The sequence below is a fragment of the Chrysochloris asiatica genome, unplaced genomic scaffold, assembly GCF_000296735.1.
Source record: "Chrysochloris asiatica unplaced genomic scaffold, ChrAsi1.0 scaffold00003, whole genome shotgun sequence".
NCBI classification, from domain to species: Eukaryota; Metazoa; Chordata; class Mammalia; order Afrosoricida; family Chrysochloridae; genus Chrysochloris; species Chrysochloris asiatica.
The window spans coordinates 43,066,433-43,087,616 of NW_006408521.1; the positions used below are offsets into that span (position 1 = coordinate 43,066,433).

The following is a 21,184-nucleotide window of genomic DNA, read 5'->3' on the forward strand; positions in this document are numbered from 1 at the left end:
TCTGGAGTGTGGGGCTGGAGCTGCTGTCCACAGCTGAAAGGGTAAGGTTGCCATATCCAACAAGCACAAGGCTTGCCAGGGCTTAGAGAGTGAGGTCCCCGTTCAGTTGGACTAGGAGGATAGGCTTGACCATAGTTAAGGGAGCAGAGTTGCTGTCCCAGTCAGCCTGGGTGGCTGAGCTCCAGCAAGAATCCAGAGACCATGGCTGACACCAAGTTTGGAGGTCATTGTCTAGATGGTCTCAGAGGTGAGGATTGTGCCTGTCTCTAAACAAATAGCCCTGCTTGGGATTTGACTTGCTTGGTTATTCCTCCCTTCTCTCCAATTTCTCCATTTGTAATAGAAATGCCTACCTGGTTCCTGTCCCACCTTGTTCTTTGGAAGCAGAGAATTTGTATACTGGATTCCCAGATGAAGAATTTTGCCCCAGGATGAAATTTGGCCTTGAGCTGATTTAAGCCTTTTCAGATGTACTGACAGGGTGAAAGTTTTCTGCATGTGGCAAGGACATGAAGTTTGGAACACTAAAGGACAGACTGTCATGGATTAAATCATACCTCCACCCCCACCCTGCCAAAATACATGTCAACTTGGCTGGGCCGTGATTCTCTGTGTTTGGCAGTGATGTAATGATGTGGTCACCCTCCACGATAGGATCTGGTACGTGAGCAACAATCACTTATAAGGGGATTAGGGTGGGATGCTGGCCCTTAACTCTGGTCACAGCCCTGATCCCATTTAAGGGGAGTCCCCCTGAATCACCTGTTATCTTATGAAAGAGAGAAGGACAGAGAAGTGAGCAGAGTGAGGAAAACACGACCATCCAAAACCAAGAGCCAGGGCTGGAGCCCTGTACTAGGAGCCTCCTAGACCCAGGGTAAGACTCACATCCAGACCCACACAGACTGAAAGACGACATGGCCCTCTGTCCAGAGCTGACCGAGGGACAAAGTCCTCCCCGAGAGCTGACCCTCTGAATTTGGACTTGGGAGCCTGCAGAGTTGTGAAAGAGTAAGTTTCTGTTGGTTAAAGCCACGCCCCTTGTGGTGTTTCTCTTATAGCAGCCCGAGAGAACGCAGACAGACCTCACAATTACAAATTAAAACACCCAAGACACTATTGCAAATCTAGGATTAATTTTTTATTTAAGTATACATTCATATGAAAGTCTCAGTTCATAAAATATCATAAATCATATTAAATAATGTTAAAGATACATAATACCTTTTACAGACTGATTTCACCTTAGCCTATCCATTATCATGAGTCCCTTTGGTCCCTGGACCTGCCTTTGTTTCCACCTCTAGAGCTTGATGCAGAAGTTAACTGCCTTCATTGGGACAGGCAAGCTATTAAGTATTGAGGAGACTCTGGAGAGCCTGTCTTAGTTAGCACTGACCATACCGGGAGGCATCCCGCAGCACGGACATGTTACGCACAGGTTAAAGAAAGAATAAGCTACACAAGTATGAGGAAGCAGCAAGGGGTTTCCACTGGAAGTGAAACAACAGTTCCTACAACATAGATTTAACTCCTAACCCATGACAGTCCTGAGGGGTAGCATCAATATCCTGATTCCAATTTCCATTCTCTAAAATAGGTCTCCATAGCACGCCTGTCTTTCCAGGTGCCTACATTTACAGTTGGTATGATTTTCTGGGGCCTCAGCCACTGGACAAAACGTTTCATTTCTAGATAGCTGCTGTGTTCACTATAAGGAATCCCTGCAACACAAAAGAAAGGATATTTAATAACATGCAGTTCTAGAGATTCCTGTTTATTAGACTTTTTCTTCTTTTAAGACGTTTCTTTCCTTTAGGCATTTTGCTCACATGTGGCTTTCAGGAGAAATAAGAGGAACAGGTCAAGAGTGTGGAGCAGCTTTGTGACTCCCAGCTCCCAGCAGCAGATTTCACACAAATTAAGTGTTGTACACACAAAACAAGCAAAAAGAAAAAGAAGAAAAGCTAAACATCTCTCCTCATCCTCACTGAAGGACAAGTACCATAAAGAAAGGAGGGGAGGCGGGTCCCTGAAAGACAGTCAGTCAGTCACTGGCCTGGTAACATTTCCAAAATGTGTCAAATCAGTCACGACTGTAGAAAGCCCACTGGTAAGCTAACATCTGCAGGCAACGGTAAACTTTCCCCCGGAGAGGAAAACTGGAAGTCGTCTGTATCTCTCACTGTTTCTACATCAAATCCATCGTCTTCTGTTCTCAACCTTATAGTCATCTGGTCTTTCAGTTTATCTGATACCGCAGTACCCTTCCTCTCTAGATGTCCGCAGTTCCCTTTAGATGTCCCTGAGCACACAAGTAAAGCGATCTGCACTGTCCAGTGCTGACTACGGTCAAGCTCCTTTTATATAAGTACAGAGCAGGGGTGGCCTACACCTCATTATGCCGCAAAATCACGTGGCCCAGTCCTGCCAAGGCAACCCCAGGTGGGACCTGAACTTTCATAAATCTCGAAGCTTTTTTCATAGTAACATCAACTTATAGTAAAGTGATGTTATAAATATCCAAATGGCTTGTGGAAGAAAGCAGGTTCCCCATAGAGTCTGCAAAGATTTAAAATCTCAAATTGTTAAAGTTTTTCTTGAACTTAACTTTACAGTGCTTAAAGGAAAATATATTACAAACATTAAAAGTGAAGGGATTTGAAAAGCGTACCATATATTGTGATGTTTCCTTTAGTCTGGGGAATGAGATCTGCTATACTGGTTAACTTGTTACAGTGGGTCCATCCTGTAGGTCGGAAGGCCAAGATCTGATTATATTTCCCAGCACACCTCTTCAAATGCCGCTGTAAACCCTGTGGAGTAAAAACAGCATCGTGACTTCACGGTCAGCCAGGCTGGGATCCACGGAGTGCAGCAAAGGACTGACGGTGGTACGTCGGCACAGCCTCGGGAACGTTCACTTGTACAGCAGTGTCACAACCTTGTACTACGATTCTAAAAAATACGTCACTGAAAAAACACACAAACATTCCTCTTCTACTTATCTGAAGTTGAACAAGCTTAAGGACAGCTTGGAAAAATAAGGAGGCACAGCTTTAACCACATGTAATTATGTCAACAAATAATAACTTCTAGATAGCTACAAATGAATCAAATGTATGCACTCTCCCCCCAAATCCCACTACACAGTAATGATAACATTCCCTTGGTAAACACTAGTCCAAGCATACCTCTATTCACACATACCAACTGATGATTGATAGATAAATGCCGACAGACATACTTCCGTAAGAACAGCCCACCATCACTGGTGGGGAGTTGACCCGGACTCAGAGAGACCCTGTAAGACACACTAGAACTGCTCCTTGGAGATGCCTAGGCTGTAAATGTTTACAGAAGCAGACAGCCTCATCTTTCTCCTGGAACACCGTTAGTGGGTTTGAACTACCGACCTTGCAGTTAGCAGCCTGACATTTAACCCACCTCACCACCAGGGCTCTTTAATAAAGGAATAGACCCACTGATGTTATGATGTGATGTTAAGTGCTGTTGAGTTGGTCCTGACCCAGAATGACCCTGTATAGGGTTTTTGAGGAGTGACTGGTGAACTTGAACCACTAACCTTGCGGTTCAAAGTGACCTTAGAGTCCAGTGCACTAATCCACAGCGCCACAATAGGACTCCAATAAACCCACTAAGTCAAGTCCATTCCAACTCACAGTGAGCCCAGAGAGAAGACGAGATCTTCCCCACGGCTTCCAAGGCTGTAGCCTTTATGGGAGCAGACTGCCCTATCTTTCTCCTAAATAGTCACTGTTGTGTTTGAACTGCCAGTCTTTTGTTCAGTAGCTGAGTGCTTAGCCCATGTGACACCAAGTTGCCTACCATTTAACAGTCTTATTTCTTGCCAACTACACACACACACATATATAAAATGTTAAGTTCTGATATATAACTAACTTTCCATCACAATATCCCTGGGTCTGCAGATTTTCTAGTTTTGGTCTTGGTTAGTCAGGACCTAGCTAATATAATGTTGCTGCTTAATTACTAAGCCTCCTCTTTGTGTCTCCTCTCCCTTAAAAAAAGGCAATATACAATTGAGGTTTAGAGTAATTACACATGTAACACCACATACATCATTCCTATCCATTCCTATTGTCACTGCAAATACAGGAGAATTTCTGCTTTTCAAGAGACAAATTAGAGTTAGCACAAAAATATCATTAACCTGTGTCCCAAACCCAAACACATGGCATTATCACATATGCCAAACCTTTAGAACAACTGTTGTGGTTGCTGGTAAGTGCCACCGAGTTGGTTCTAACTAACAGCGACCCTGTATAGGGTTTCTGAAGAGCAGCTGGTGAGTTTGAACTGCCAACCTTGAAGTTCAAATTGACCTTGTGATCGAGTGCTTATCCTATGGTGTCACACCAGGACTCTGCAAATAGCTGCTAGTGGCCCACTAATCACAATTTGAGAAAAACTCATGAGGAATTTTATTAAGAATATATTTAATCAACACAAAATCCCTGATCAATTGCTTGTCTCTGTTACTTATAAACCTGCTTGTGGAAACAATTTGTTCAGCATATGCCACTATGATTACTGTTTTGATACACAAACAATCATCTATCACAACACTGTTATGTTTGACTGCATTCCATCAGTCAGGTTTAAACACGAGGTGGTAATCAATTACACAGCATACATATAAACCCAAATGTTCAACTAGCTAGTGTGAACGGTATTATGTGTAAGGTCTCAAAGGCTTTGGAAACTCTGAAAATTGTATTAGGTTTACATTGTCACAGAAAGTCATTAACTTTGAAGCAATTAAACTACTTTTGGTTGGTAAAAATAAAACAAAAACAAAAACAGAATTTGCTTTACCAGAGAGTCCTAAAAAACCATCAGTTTTTTTCTCCATGTGTGTTTTGAAGATGAGAAATCTTCAAAACTGTCATTAGTACCTGGTTGCTTTAATGGAAGAAAGGGAAGGGCTACTGAAGACAGCATCAGCAACAGATGACAAACCCAGAAACAGCACAGCCTTCATGACTCCACATCACTCATCTTAAACAAAACAAAACAGTTCAGAAGGAACTTTTCTTGGTGTCATGGAAACTAATTTGAATTACTATATTGGAAAAAAAAAAAAAAGAATTGCACTTGTTTGTAGTTGTTTGATGACTGAATGATCATGCAAGTTTGTATTTAGAAATATATGATCTCTTAAAAGAAGACAATGTGTAATATAAAAGGGGATAGAAAATCTCTGAGTTGTAGGTGGTGAGGGAATGGTTAGAGAGCAGGAAATCCTCTTACTGATAAATGCAAACAACTCCCTCTACCTGGGTTCAGACGTCCCCTGCAGAAACCACACTTCATTAATAATTCCTTTTCCCCAGGCATCTTTAATTTTTCTGTACCTTATGGTTGTGCTTCCTCACAATATGAAAATTTATGTATAGCTAAGCAACACCAAGAAAGCCCCCACTGGGCCCTTCACTCTAGTCACCAACACAGCCAGCTCCTCTGTCTATCATGCTCAAGGCTCCTCCAGCGGCTCACTTCTCAATCAATCTTGGTGACTTCTTTGTCCTCAAAAATTGATCTTTTGTTTTGTTTTTTAAAGTGACCAACTCAGTGGGTTTTAAGTATATCCACAAAGTTGGGTAAGCACCACCACTAGTTTCAGGGCCTTTTCATCACTCCCCACCACCACCCCACCCCCAAAAAAAGAAATGCTGTGTCTCATGGCAGCCACTCCCCATTCTCTCCTCCTCTGAACACTGGCAGCCACTAACCTACTTCCTGTCTCTTCGGACTAACACATTCTGGGCCTTTCAGAAAAGGGCTCTGGCCTTCTGTGTCTGACATCTTTTACTGTTGATAGGTATTTGGGTGGTTTCTACTTTTTAAGGTAATAATGCTGTAATAAACATTTATGCATACATTTTTGTTTTCATTTATCTAGAAGTAGAATGGCTGGGTCATGTGGTAACCCCATGCTTAGCTTTGGGGGGAACTGTCAAACTGTTTTCCAAAGCAGCTGGGCCATTTCACATTCTCACGAGCTATGAATGACGGTTCCAGTTTCTGTATATCTTCATCTTTTTTTACTACAGCCATCCTCATGAAACAACTTAAACCCAATGCCACTGAGTTGGGCCCGAATCACAGTGACCCTATAGGACAAAGCAGAACTGCTCTCTAAGGTTTCTGAGTTTGTAAATCTTTAAAGAAGCAGACAACCTCATCTTTTTTCCATGCGGCAGCTGGTGGGTTTGAACCACCGAGCTCTGGGTTAGCAGCCCAATGATTCACCCACTGTACCACCAAGGTCCCTTTCCTCTTGAACGCTTACCTTAAAGTTAACTTGCATCATGGGTAGAATATGAACCAGTGCACTGCACATGTCTGTGGTGATGAGGGAACTCATTTCTGGTATATTGAGACACTGTAATGTTGAATACTTTTCTTGGGACATGCCAACTTTTGAGCCCAAAACATCAGCAATGGCTATCGACAAAAGAAAAGGTTAAAAACAGTAAAACTACAGATTATGAAAAAACAATACAGTGAAAACATGCAAAATGTTAGTATCAGAATTTATCAAATAAGAAATTTTCAATGTTTACACTTTTTGCTATAACATTTCAGAAATGCTATATAATTCTGTTGGCAAATTGTGTGAGGAAGCCAGAGTTTATTTGTTAAGGCTTAGTATTTTAAAAATTCCTTAAGTACTCTAGAAAGGAGTAGCGTTAAGGGAAAGAGCCAAATTTGGAAGAGCTACAACTCTGGCTTTCCCACTTCACAGCTAATGTCCAACATCTGTAACCAGACTTAAGAAGGTCTTATTGTTATTGTGTGCCATTGAGTCACAGGATTGTAACCAGGACAACCTTACTGGACAGAGCAGACCTGCTCCATCGGGTTTTCTAGGCTATAATCTTTAGAGGAGGAGGACGGTGGCTCTGTAGAAAAAGCACTGAGCTATGAATCTCAACATTGGCAGCACAAATGCACCAGTTGCTCCAGTGGAGAAAGATGAAGCTCCCTGCTCCCACAGAGCTTTGCCGCTTTGGAGCCCTCACACAGGGCCACTGTGAGTCAGAGCCGACTGGGCAGTACTTCACAACAGCACCGAGCCTTACAGGAGAAGAGGGCCAGCTCCTGTCACCTGCAGCATCACTGGTGGGTTCAAAATACAAGTCTTTCAGTTCACAGCCAACCACTTAACCTTCGTGCAACCACAGCTCATTACAAAGGTTTAGCAACAAAAATAGAAAAGAAATGAGAGTATTTTACAAAACCGTATACTAACCCCTATACAACCTCTGGTGGTGCTATAGAGTTCAAACTCACTAGCTACTCTTGGGAGAAAGTCTAAGGCTTTCTGCTCCTGTAAAGATTGGCAGCCTAGAAAACCTATACAGGGTCACTATGGGTTAGAATCAACTAAATAGCAGTAGGTTTTTAGGATTATCTATATGAAGTACTCCTGGTGTGGTGCTGTAGGATTAGCACTGAACTGCAAACCACAAGGTCAGCAGTTCAAACCCACCAGCTGTTTCTTGGAAACCCTATACAGAGTTGCTGAGTAGAAGCTGACTCGACAGCATTTAACAATAGGAACTATATACTTATGCATCCAGAAATCTATTAGGATTTCTCTAAAATAATCAACTGACGGCTTGCCATGGAGTCGGTTCCAACTCATAGTGACCCTGCATAGGGTTTCCTAGGCAGTAAATCTTTACCGGAGCAGAAAGCCTCATCTTTCTCCCGCGAAACGGCTGGTAGTTTCAAACTGCTGACTGTGAGGTTAGCAGCCCGACTCATAACCACTATGCTACTAGAGCTCCTTAATGGTTAACCTCAAAAACCACAGCTATGTAATTGTGCCTTAGTCATCTTTACAAGTTTATGAAACGATGAATGTATGAATGTAAACATCCTGTAGCTAAAAGTCTGCCACAAAAACACGTATTAAATGCTTAACTGTATCCATCTCAACCAAATGTCCCTTTAACTTTAGAGTCATTTCAGGAATTCGATATCAACTGCAAGATTCGAGATTCAAAGGCCTCTGTACAGAGGATGTGATCTTTATCATACATGAACGCAAATGACGTAAAGCTACCACCCACCAAGGAAGACTTTCTCCTTTCCAATGGAGTAAGTGCCACAGACCACAAGAGCACGTGGGTTTAGGGTTACAGCCTCAAAGGCAGTGTTGATGGCAAACTGGATAACTTCTTGCTGAGACGGAAAGGAATACTCTGGGCTGCAATATCTGTAATAAGAAAACAAGACACGTATTAAGAGAGCAGTAAGAAAGGCCAAGCATTCCATTGGATGCAATTTTAGAAAACACGCTTTGAGCAAAATGACACACTCTGGCGGCAGCACTGCCCACGAGCTAAGATGGTTGTTGCCAGCTATTGATAATTTATGATGGAATTAGAAGGTGTTAGTATATCCTTCTCATTAAACCTCTTCCAGTTCCCTGAAGTAGTAAAATCACCTTTCTGAAAACATTTCTTTCTCAAAGAATATTTCTAGCCAGCCAGCTATTTTAGTAATGAACTAATCTGAATGCCAATATCCTTTTTTCAAAAAACCACTTTATCACTATCAAAGAAAATACTGGTAGGATTTCATTTGGCCTGAAGAATTCTGTTTTAGTAAAACAAAATTATTAAAACAATGATGCTAACTGAATTTAATGAAGTAGGTTACAAATAGTTAATATTCACACGGAGACAAGGGAAACTTTCTTATATAGTAATAAAAGGTCTGTCTCAAGTTACTAACACACAGTGAGAAAAATAGCAGTAAGACTATTACTTATCTATCTACACACACACACATATACTAGGGGAATTCCAAAAGCTTGTGGAAAATTGATTAAAAAAGGAATTTTTCCAGGAACTTTTTGAAGACACTTCCTCGTCTGCATACAACATAAAAATTATGCATCTTTTCATCAAAAATTCATAAAGTACACCAACCGAACATATTTTCCCTAATTTCCAAAAGTGTTTTTGCTGGTTAATAGCCCTAAAATAAAAATAAATGCAAAAACTCAGTTGTTTCTTTATGAAAGTCACCTGAGAATTTCAGAATCTCATATAGAATAGAAAACAAGTTTTTACTTATTTTCTTAGTTGATCTAGTAGTTGGTGTGCATATGTTGTTGTTGTTAAGTGCCGTTGAGTCAGTTCCAACCCATAGCGGCCCTGCACAGGGTTTCCGAGGCTGTAAATCTTTACGGGAGCAGAACGCCTCATCTTTCTCCCGCAGAGCGGCTGGTAGTTTCGAACTACTGGCCATAAGGTTCGCAGCCCAATTCGTAACCACTACGCTACCAGAGCTCCTTCATATAAAAGAGTGGAAAAGAGAACTGCAGTGTTAGAAAGCTGGATGTGGAAAGATCAGCTTTTATTAAAATATTTAAAGTTTGTGTTTTTATCAAAAAGTACACACTTCTTGAAACAGGTTGAAATAATTATCATAATTTCTAACAAACTGATGAGCTGTTTTAAAAAGATAACAGCATACGCCATTTTTATTTATTGTTGTTGTTGTTGTTGTTAAGTGCAGCTGGGTCAGTTCTGACTCATAACAAGCTTGGTTAGGGTTTCCAAGGAATGGCTGGTGGGTTTGAACTGACGACCTTGTGATTAGCAGTCCAGTGCTTGTCCTACAGTGCCACACGAGTAATTCCTATTCAGGATTTCAAAGCTGCCATAAATGTTCTTTTTTGGGAAATGAACAAGTGTAATTTTGAATTCTCAGAAACAGAATTACATTTGGTCTGTTTTCTCTTTATAATCATACTTCATAGTTACATGGATATTTTGAAAAGATAACCTAAAAGGAGGTTTTCCTGGAGTATGTTCCAAATTTTCTTCTTTGCTTTAGTAACAGGTTTCCCCTATAAATCATATTTTAAAAGAGAAATTACAAAAGAATTAAACTGTAATCAATTGTCTGTAAGCAAGTATATTTTAAAATGGAATTCATCTGACAAATAGCCTTAAAATAAGTAACAATAAATCCTCATTTAAATAACTAGAATAACTAGATGCTCAAATTATTCATAATTTATAGAGCAAATGCTATTAGTGAGGAAAGAAAGACACAAGCAAAACCTCTCTTACGTTGTATCCAAGTAAAGTGTGTGGATTTTCTGGTTTGCCAAAAGAGAGCGTTCCATGGATGGATCTGCCCTGAAGTCTCCCGTGTGTAAAATGACAGGCCCATCAGGAAGATAAAAAAGGATCATGACCGCACCTGGACAGCTAAACAGAAACATTTTAAGAAACATTCTTCACACAGGCAAAGTACCCAAAGGATCAACAGTTATTTCAATATCAAATTCACATACATTATTAGCTGATCGCAATGGCATAACATTGCACCCTAGAGGAAACACAGCTCTGCAGCTGAAGGAAATTTGTAGTTCCTGTTGTTAGGGGCCATTGCGTTGGTTCTGCAGCATCCACACAATTGTTATGTGTCAGCCAACTGATGCTGTCACTGTGTCACTCCATTTCATTGAGGGTCTTCCCTCCCCTTTACCAAACCTGATGTCCTTTTCCAGGGGCAGACTGGTCCCTTCCTGATAACATGTCCAAAGTGGGAAAGATGAAGCCATCCTCACTTCTAAGGAGCCATTCTGGCAGTACTTCTTGCAACACAGATTTGTTTGCTCTTCTGGCAGTCTTTCAGTATTCTTTGCCAACACCATAAATCAAAGGCATCAATTCTTCTCCAGTCTTCCTTATTCATTGTCCAGCTTTCACATGCACATGAGGTGATGGAAAATAAATGTGTGCACATGACAAGTAGCCAGTAGTTAAGGATAGCTCAAAGCCTACGCAGTCCCCTGATAGGTCAGTCTCCAGGACAGACTCTTGGGGAAGCGCGCGGTGAGCCCTTGGAATACTCTGTCTCATAAAAGTGTTCTTCTATGCCTGAGGTCTTGGACCACATGGTACTAGTTTGATCTGACAGCTGATGCTATCAATGAGATCTATGGACACCGGGGGTCTGGAGTCTGAGAGACTGAGATCAGTCACACAGGTGCTGACCACCAATAACAATCCTAGATACTAAGGACTAAAATAATTAACTGAGTGTTCATTAAAATAATTATTAATTATTCATTAAAATAATTAAATAAATGCTCAGCTGAGTGTTCCTGTTAGCAACACTGCGTAGGCTACCACATATCACTGCTGGAAGAATCAAGAACATCTAAGCCACTGGTGGTAAGTGCTCAGCTGCAAACCAGATTGGTGGCTTGAACCCAACAATGGCTCTCCAGAAGAAAGACCTGGCTATCTGCGCCAATAAAGATCCTATCTAGGATCCCTATGAGGCTATTCTACTTTGTTTACATGGGGTCTCTATGAGTAGGAATCGACTCACCAGTAAGTACTCAAGAGTAGAAACAAGTGACTCTACTGAGAAAGAATTCCTGGCAGCCTGTGTCCCCACTGCTGACTGTAAGAAAACTCTAACTATGAGTTCAACAGCTCCTCTTGAGTTCCGAGAATCCTTCTAGCAGATCATCGAGCCTGATGGTGGTCTTGTGGATTGTAAGTTACTGCCCAAACGCACAGAACCTTTGCTTTAAATTTTAAGGAAATGTAGAAAAAAATTAAGTAATATTTCCTAAAGTTTAGGGAACAATTAAATAATAAAAATCCTTCCACTTAATCTGCTCACCACCCCAGTTAAAACTGGGAATTCTATCAAACACTTAGAGAAGAAATAACACCAATACTACACAACATCATTTAGAAAATAAAGGAAAAGAACATTTTAAAGGCCAGCGTTATTCTGATACCAAAACAAGACAAAAGGATTACAAAAAGCTGCAGACCAATATCCACCATGAAAATAGACATACAAATCTATAACAAAATATTAGCATATGCAAGATAGCACTAGATCTTGAAAAGGGTGATACAGTCTAGCTTTCACAGATGCATAACTGATAGCTGTACTTTGGCAATATGAATACTGACAGAACTTCTTTTTTTTTTAAAGAGGCAAAAGTGAAAAGTGCTTTCCAAGAAAAATCTTCCGTGGTTTTAGTATTAAAAGCCTGAAGGATTTCTTACTTTAAAGGAAAAACACCTTCTAATGTCTGCATGGATTATAGGTTGCTCACTTACGTAAATGACACTAAAGGGCAAAAAGTTATCTTGAAAAAGTATAGCAGTCACATCATCTTAATTTTTTTTTTTTTTTAATAAGATGGTGTCCTGGTGTGGTGCTGTAGGATAAGCACTAGACAACATGGCTGGTTTGAACTGCAAGGGCAGTTGAAACTCACCAGCTGCTCCTCAAAAACCCTATACAGGATCACTATGAATCAGAACCAACTCAACAGCACTTAACAAGATGGAGTCTCATGTTAAGTACAGTAAGCTAAAGTGGATAAAAAGATTGACTGAGGTAACATTTACAGGCTGCGTCTGTGTTTAATCTCTGAGTATAACTGGGTTGGTATAATTGGGCACATTATTTTTTCGAAAGGAGAAATATATTTTATTCAAGTTATAAGATATACCATGCACATTAGTTTAGATTCTAAATAAATACGCAATGTTTTTTTTTTCTTCTTAAGAATTAAACCAAACAGGCAATGATTAAAGTAACTTTGGCACTTACTGATTGGCATCAAGCAAAACAACTCTGACCCCATTCACTGGACATTCTGTGTCCATTGGCAATGGATGGATGTATTGTTCTTGCACATGAAGCTTGCTCTTCACCAAATTGCCAGTTATCTGTAAAACAGGGTGTGTGGATACAGCATAGAAAACCTTAATGAAGTTTTACAGTAAATAGTAACGTATCAGACTTCACATCTAGTTAGGAGTCACAGCACCCGAAGAGTCCCCTTGTACTCTCACTTAGATTCCAGTAAACCCTCCAAAAAGGCAGGCGAGTACCTGTTGTAAAATGAGTGTCACCACACTGCTCGTTTCCAGCATGGCATTCAAAACCCATTGGGAGCTTGTCCCTGCCCCCTTCTGCTCCAGCCTTTCTCCAAAGTGCCTGCAATGGGTGTGTCTCTCAGGTTCTCATGCCTTTGCACAAACTCTAGCCCCTCCCTGGAATGCCCCCTTCCCCATCCTCTACATTCAAATTCTGGTTCTGTCATTACTACATTACTAGTCCTGTTTTCTGGGGCACCTCACTGGACCTCTTTATGCATTTAATAATTGGTTCAAGGTATTTCCATGAAACTTTCTTAAACCATGGACAGAATAAGGTGTTCCATCTTCTTCCCTGGGCATGCTACTGGTTTCACTATTACAATCCCATTGTGGTATCATTTGTGGATGTGTTTCCCCTGGAAACTGGACAAAGGAGCTTTAAAAAGTTCATGGAAAAATGGAATGAAAAGATAATGGAATTGTTTCAGACACTTCTAGAAGCCCTCCTAAAATTAGATAGTTTACTCATTCAAGTTAGATATTTTGCCCTGTACATCTTTTTAAGACATTCAGTAAATGTCTGCTGGATGAACCTAGCACATCACAAACAGTTAATCTGCTGTTTCCATATAATAAGGAATTTATAAAATCAATTCTACTTGGTGATATTAACTTATTTAATTACAGAACCTCAATTTGGAATCTGTTTTCTTGTAACTTTTCCAGTAGAATAAAAGATCTGACCGTTTTATTCTCTTTCTTAACCAAGGTGCTTAAAAGTTCTTCACATTCTACAAGTTCGGAGCGTAGAAGATCAAAACTTACCTCACTACAATACAGCGGAGAAGTGAAGTTTTTAGACAACCCAGCATAGTGATCAGAATGGAAATGCGTGAGGAAATAGGCTGTGCAGCCTTCAATCGGTCCATATTGAAAGGCGTCAACCGTAAAGCCAGTTCCTGCAATGGACATGCACACACGGCAGGCTGAGCAAGAGCTTACAGAGTAAAAGGTGTCCGACTGAATTTACATACTCAGCCTTCTAATCCCTGTGTCTGATTTCCAATGTAACTTTATATTTATTGAAAAACTCACACTACACAAATCCAGCACAGATGAGAACAAGTCTTGCATGTTTCTACTAAGTATCTGAGAATACAGGTGTATTTATGATTTTTTTGTTGTTGAGTACCATTGAGTCAGTTGGACCCATAGCGTCTGATGTGTAGGGTTTCCGAGGAGCGGCTGGTGAGTTTGAATCACCGACCTGTGGTTCAAACTGACCTTGCAGTCAGTGCTTATCCTACAGTGCAATAACTGCATAAAAACAAAATTGCTATTGTTGTTAAGTGCCATCGAGTTGGTTCCAACTCATAGTAACCCTGTCTGTATAAGGTTTCCAAGGAGCAGCTGGTGAGTTTGAACAAAATACTAGGACAAAAACCAATGATTTACTTATTTGCTTTACAGCACCTAACATTTCCATGACACTTACCCACCCATTGCCCATCGAATTGATTCTGACTCATGGACACTCTATAGGACAGAGTTGTTGTTGTTACGTGCCATCGAATCAGTACCGACTCATAGTGACCCTATCACAACAGAACGAAAACACCGCCTGGTCTTGGTCAACCTCACAACTGTTGCCACGCTTGAGCCCACTGATGCTGCCACTTGGCCAATACATCTTACTTGGGGGGTCTTCCTTTCTCTGACCCTTCACCTTGATACCAAACATGATATCCCTCTTCAGTGACTGGAACCTCCTGACAATATGTCCGAAGTATGAGAGACGAAGTCTGGCCATCCTTGCCTGAGTAGAATTATTCATTATTAATTTTGGGGACTATAAATCTTTATGGAAACTGACAGCCTCATCTTTTTCCCAAAAGAGTGGCTGGTGAGTTTGAACCACCAACCTTGTGATTAGCAGTCTAGTGCTTAACCCAACGCATCACCAGGGCTCCTTCCAAGATAATTTAACTACTAAATTCTGCAATAACCAGCAAAAAGCGAACTCTTACTTTCTTCTAAAACATGAATTCTCAATGGGGATGATACGAATAGGCAAGCAGGCAAAAATCTTGGATATTACAAAAGTATGTGGCTCTTCAAAGGACCAGAGAAACAATGTTGTTGTTAAGTACCATCAAGATGGATTCAACCCAGGCTGATCCTATAAAGGGTTTCCTAGGAGCAGCTGGTGAGCTTGAACCACCGACCTTGCAGTCCAGTGCATTAATCCACAGCACCACACCAGGACTCCCGAGAAACAAGAGTAGTGAGGAAATGGCTGAGAAACACTGTCCTAAATGTGTTTATGATACACAAGTAAATAAGCATACTTTCATAAGGTGCTGTGGTAGTATAGTGGTTACGAATCGGGCTGCTAACCATCAGGATCAGCAGTTCGAAACCACCAGCTGTTCCATGGGAGAAAGATGAGGCTTTCTGTTCCCGTGAAGATTTACAGCCTCAGAAACCCTGTAAGAGTTGCTATGAGTCGGAACCGACTCCACGGCATACCACTAACACCAAGCATACTTTCATAACTCTCTTGTGGCTTATTAACACTTGGTATACTAGTTCTGAGAGCGTGGGGGCTCTGTAGGATAAGTACTGGATTGCTAACCACAAGGTTGATGGTTTGAGCACTCCAGGTGCTCTGCAAGAGAAAGGTGAAACAAACTTTCTACTCCTGCAAAGACCAACAGCCTTAGAAACTCTATACAGGGTTCCTATGAGTCAGAACCGAACTCAATGGCACTTAACAACAACACTAGTTTTAGGCTCACTTAAAGTACAGAGTTAATAAAAATAATTACTAAAAACAAAACTGGTTCTATGATGTACATAAAATTCTCTAGACAAATATTTTGAACAACCGACAGATCTAAAACATTAATAAAGCACTTTCAAAAATCTTTCTAGAAAAAAAAAAAATCTTTCTGGACCCAAGTATAGTTTGCCTACTTTAAATTGTTTTCAGAAGAGTTATTGGCTTCTTCAAAACTAAAATTCATTTCATGGATTACCTTTTCTATTAAGTCATTTACAAAGGCATGAGAAATGACAAGCATTTGAAAAAGCTGAGAAACCAAGTTCTAAGAAGGGGTTATAAATGCCTGGCATTTGTTATGGCACAGACAACCTGCTGTTGCCCTCTGTGAAGCGTCTTCATATTCTGCGGGTCTCACAAGTTCTCAGAGAATGCCTTTATCATAGTTACTTACAGATGTGCTTCCTCCTTCCATGTTAATCTGTACCCTTAGCAAGGTCTTCCTCATCCTGGTATGATCTGTACTATCTACCTAATTAATGCATGCCTTACATGTGGTGGTGGGAGTAATGGTGATGGTGTGCTGTGGAGTCGGTTCCAACTCATAGCGACCCTGTACAGGGTTTCCGAGGCTGTACATTTTTATAGGAGCAGAAAGCCTCAAGTTTCTCCCATGGAAACCACTGGTAGTTTCGAACTAGCTGATCTTGAGGTTCACAGCCCGACTCATACCAGACTATGCTACCAGAGCTCCTTACACCTTATATGTAGAATACGCTTAATACATTTGATAAATTGAAAGGAGCAAAAAAATCACATGGACAAAAAAAGTAAACACACACACACAAATGTTTCACACATATACAACCTGGACAACAAGCACGAAAAAAAAAAAACAAAAACCCACAAAAACTCAAAGTTGCGTGTTTTTGTAAATGTATTAAGCACTGCTATTGCCACTTACCAGGTATTTTCTTATAGAATGGACATTTCCTCTGTCTTAATCCTCTTGCATTAGATAATTCTGGGATTGCTGTACTTCTTTCCTGCTGCCTGCCGTCGGCTGCTTTTATGAAGAGGCTGTCTTGACTTAAGTTGGCAGTCCCAGATCTGGTATTGTTAATGTGATCGGACTTCTGAGATGCTCCTCTCTGTACTGAATCTGCCTTTTTACGCCTCTTTCTTTGGTGTTGTGACCTCTCACTAGAAACTTCCACAGGGAGCTGACTCTCGTTTAAACTCTGTGCATCAAATTCCAAATCACTTAAAGAGTGTTCTGCTTTGCGTTTGCACGGCTGGGACCTCTTTCTACTAGGACTCACCACTGGATTGGAGTCCGTCCCTTTTAATGCACTTTCCTGCGGCAATTTCTCGTCTTTCCTTTTGGGTGGTAATCCAAAATACACCCCTATATCCATTTGTTTCATTACCTTGTTAGAAGAATGTCCAGCACTAGGACCAGATGGCACTATTTTCGCAACCGTAGCAGCAGTAGGTGTACTAGGTAAATTCTTTCTATTTAAAACCGAAACATTGCTGTCTAATCTGCCATCTAATACTTCTCTGCGAAAATGGACTGACTTCGCATTTTTCTTACCATTAAAGTTTTCACTTGATAATTCTATCGTTTTACTTCGGTTTGGATGGAAAGAAAGATCCTCTTTTCCCTGAATTTTAAAAGGGTTTGACGTTTCACCTTCAAATAATGGAAGCTGAACGTGACTGTAAACAGCTGATTTTCCAATTGCGTGCTTCAGTGTATTTGCTTGAGCTGAGCCAAATGTTGGCTCATCAGGTTTGGCTTTAGTGGTCAGATAATGAGAAGAATCAAGTTCCCCTGCTAGTGCAGGTGGCGACAACAGAAAAGAATCACTATTATATGCTGGATCATCACATGAAAGAATACTCTCATTGTTTTGGGAAATCAGTTGAGATAAATCAGTTAGAGCATGGCATTTATACAATTCTTCATTATACTGATGCTGAGTTACGAAGCCAGACACTTGGGGGCGGCTCTCTTCCTGTCCCTTCAGCGAGGGACCCGGGAGTTTGGTAAAGTGAATACAGCTATTGCTACCTTCCTCTAGGTTTCTATCTTTTGAGTTTTCAGTGAAAAACAGTTCCTGTTGTGAATCATCCAGCGTTTCAACCACATCAGATGTTTCTTCATCACTTTGAAGTGGAGAATAGGAGATTTCACAGTTGCTAAAGTCATTTTCTGGCAGCAGCCAATTGATGTGCTCTGAGCTGTCTAATTCTTCATCAGCACGAGGCAACCCAGCTCCTACCACTTTGTCGTTATTCACAAACTCAGAAAATCGCAGAGCTCTCTGGGACTTCTCAATCTTGGTAGGAAAGGAAGCCTTTTGGTCAGCGTCAGTTGCAGACTGAGATCTTCTTCCACCTTGGGTCATCAAACAGGGGTCCCCTGAAACACCTTTTAAGTTCTCAGTTTGTTTCTGTGGATTTGGAGACCACCATTTCTCAAGGTTACCGAGAAAGCCTGACTCAGTCTCACTGGAACAATTCAAATGACCATCTGTCGTACATGGTGGGCTGCCAAAAGAATTAGTACCTGCCCTACTCTGAGCTAGCAGGAGGTGAGCATATCTCTTGTAATGTGAAGGGATTGTTGAGGTACACAGAAGACCATCAGGACACTCTGGATATTTCAATGAAGGAAAAAAACAAAAGGATTAGAGGATCAGAGTATAGACTAAACTTTGACAGCATTCGTACTAAAAGTAAAAAATCATCAGGCCTTCCTGAAGTCTTAAGGAACCATGGTATTGTACTGGGTTATGTGTTGCACTGTTAACTATAAGGTCACCACTTCAAATCCACCAGCAGCTGTGCGGGAGAAAGATGAGGCTTTCTGCTCCCTGTAAAGATTTGTAGCCTCGGAAACCCTAGACAGGGTCTCTATGATTCAGAACCACCACCACCTACTACCACCAACAGGGGTACAGAGGAGAACTACTCCATAGGGTTTTCTGGGCTATCATCTTTAGGGAAGCAGATGCTTAAGCCTTTCTACTGGTGCAGCTATATGGGTCCAAACCACCAGCCTTTCACTACGTAGCAAGCACACACCATGTGCCTCCCAGGGACCTATGCTGGTTAACCCACAATATCTCCAAGGAAGGTCTATATAACTTCAAAATGGAAAATCATCACCACAACCCGTTCTCCATGTATTCCAAGTAGGGTTTCCTACAGATTAAATAGGATATATATGGTACAATATAGCATCTATTTTGGAAGATAATAAAAGCAGTATTTGCTACCAATTGGTACATTTTTATCAGTATCTTAATTACAGGCTTATTCCCTTTTCTTCTTTCCTGTACATTAACATGATGAAACATGACCATATTTACAATGCTGTTGTTGTTGAGTTGGTCCTGACTCATAGTGACTCTGTTTAGGGTTTCCAAGACTATAAATCTCTGAGGGAGTAGAATGCCTCATCTTTCTCCAGCAGAACAGCAGGCGGACTCGAACCATGGACCTTGCGGTTCATAGTCCATTGCTTTTAGTTTTTTCTATATAGTTTCAAAAAAACTATATAGAAAAATTGTATTTTATAATATAGAAAACTACTTTTCTATATAGTTGCATAAAAACAAGGCAAATTGAGTAACTTACTTAAATTTCAAGAACTCTCATCTATAAAATGTCAAAACCACCTGCCTTACAAAGTTGTAGTGAGAACCAAGTAAACAGAATGAAAGTACCTAGTGTAGTAGGTGCTCAATTAACATTTACAAAAAATACTAAATATTTAGAGATTTTGCAGCACTGTAGGATCAGCACTAGACTTTGAACCACAAGGTCAGCAGTTCAAACCCACCAGCTGCTCCTTGGAAACCCTTTACAGGGTCACCATGAATCAGAACCTACTCAACAGCACTTAGCAAGTACCAACAACAGGAAATATGGGAATACATTTAAACTGGTTCCAAATCTAAAATTTTCTTTACAATGATACCACTGACTATTAGTTTTTTACGCTCCAGAAGGGTAAGATGTCATGACCTTGGTTGCTTGCAGAGTTAAGTCATTTATACTTATGGGCATCTCTATACTTACAAGTGTCTCATCTCTTTTGTCTATTACTTATTTGGTTTCACTGAGTTGCTAGGACTGATAGACATGCAGGAGAACATGGAGTCTCTATAAGTCAGAGCTAACCTTCTGTGTTTTTACCTGTTTCAGAGATCTGAGGAGAATCCAAACATTCAAAAACGTGCCATCGAGGTGTTTGACCAAGCAATGCAGAAAAAGGCATCTGACAATTGGGACAGTATCCATCATAAACCGGACGTATCTTTGAGGATACCTGTTTGTTTTTATGAGTTCTACAGGTCTTTACCGGAGTGGTGGTCTTTTCTTGGGACAGCTGAATACTCTCTCCACAACTTGAGTCCTGATCTGAAGCCATAGACGTCTTACTATGTGTTCCCCCAGGGAACACCTCATTGTTCTTTGCATTCTCCTTAGCTTCCACAGTTCTTTTCCGTCCTTTTTTATTCCTGCTTCGTTTTGACTTGTATTTCCCATCTGTTGTCTTTTCAACAGATTTTGGGCTTTTTTCCAAGTCATTATTTGGATGCACTGGTTTTGGTTTCCTTTTGGATCTGTATTCCCAGATATCATCTTCCAAAAAACCATCTTCTAACATGGCAAAATGATGGTATCATTAAAGAAACACAAATCTTAATTGGGAGTCTATTTCCTGTTACAAAATTGTTACATGGAATTTCCTGAGTCCCTTTCCTGTTGCAAAATTATTACATGGAATTATTTTTCTGAGTAAAAAACAAAAATGAAGGAAAACATACTAACTCAGTGAGAGTGGATAGTTATGGTAATGAGTATATTGACTAACTCAAAAACGGGCTGTATTTTATTTAAACCCATAGTAAAATTAAGAGAGCTGACCACTGGGGTAGCATCTGTGAAGTGTTTCATTTTGTGACTTGATTCATTGAAATCAGAATCCGTAATACTTTAAAAATTAAGCAATGATGGAAAGTGTAGGCTCACCAAAGCCAAAGGCAAGCTTTGTGAATTTGGTTATGAAGGACTGTCGATCCTCAACTGAAAAATGGCTTAGCAAGAGTTTCAGACACTAAAAGTGACTTTAGCTTGCTAGTAATATTAGTCACACAGAGAAGGGTAAAGAGTAGAGGTGTGTGGTCAGCAAAAAATGGACCTGCCCTTTTCAACACGACTCTTCAAACAGTTTGATTTCTTGGGTCTGTCCAACATCTTCGTCCATCAGCAAACAACAAACTGCACAAGGGAGAAATTTCAAATATGTGAAGTCGTGCTTGCACTGTGGCCATAGTGGGAGTCCACCCTGCATACGGTCAACCCTCTTAGAAAGCCTCAACATCGAGGTTCACCTTCCCGCCAGTTCTACCTTCTCTCTGGATGGTGAAAGCTGCAAGATCAGTGA

At 40.6% G+C, this 21,184-nt stretch overlaps 1 protein-coding gene across 1 annotated transcript; it reads right to left on the reverse strand.

Annotated features, from left to right (window-relative positions):
• Nucleotides 1-1,563: 1,563 nt before the first annotated feature.
• On the reverse strand, nt 1,564-20,410 carry DCLRE1A (DNA cross-link repair 1A). Its single transcript, XM_006831371.1, has 9 exons — nt 19,930-20,410; nt 16,685-18,382; nt 13,764-13,897; nt 12,667-12,785; nt 10,143-10,283; nt 8,127-8,272; nt 6,338-6,492; nt 2,675-2,816; nt 1,564-1,724 (listed from the first exon to the last, which is right to left on the reverse strand). Exons 1-9 carry the CDS (start codon nt 20,402-20,404, stop codon nt 1,564-1,566), a joined length of 3,171 nt encoding a protein of 1,056 aa, XP_006831434.1. The 5' UTR covers nt 20,405-20,410.
• Between the last annotated feature and the right edge of the window lie 774 nt (nt 20,411-21,184).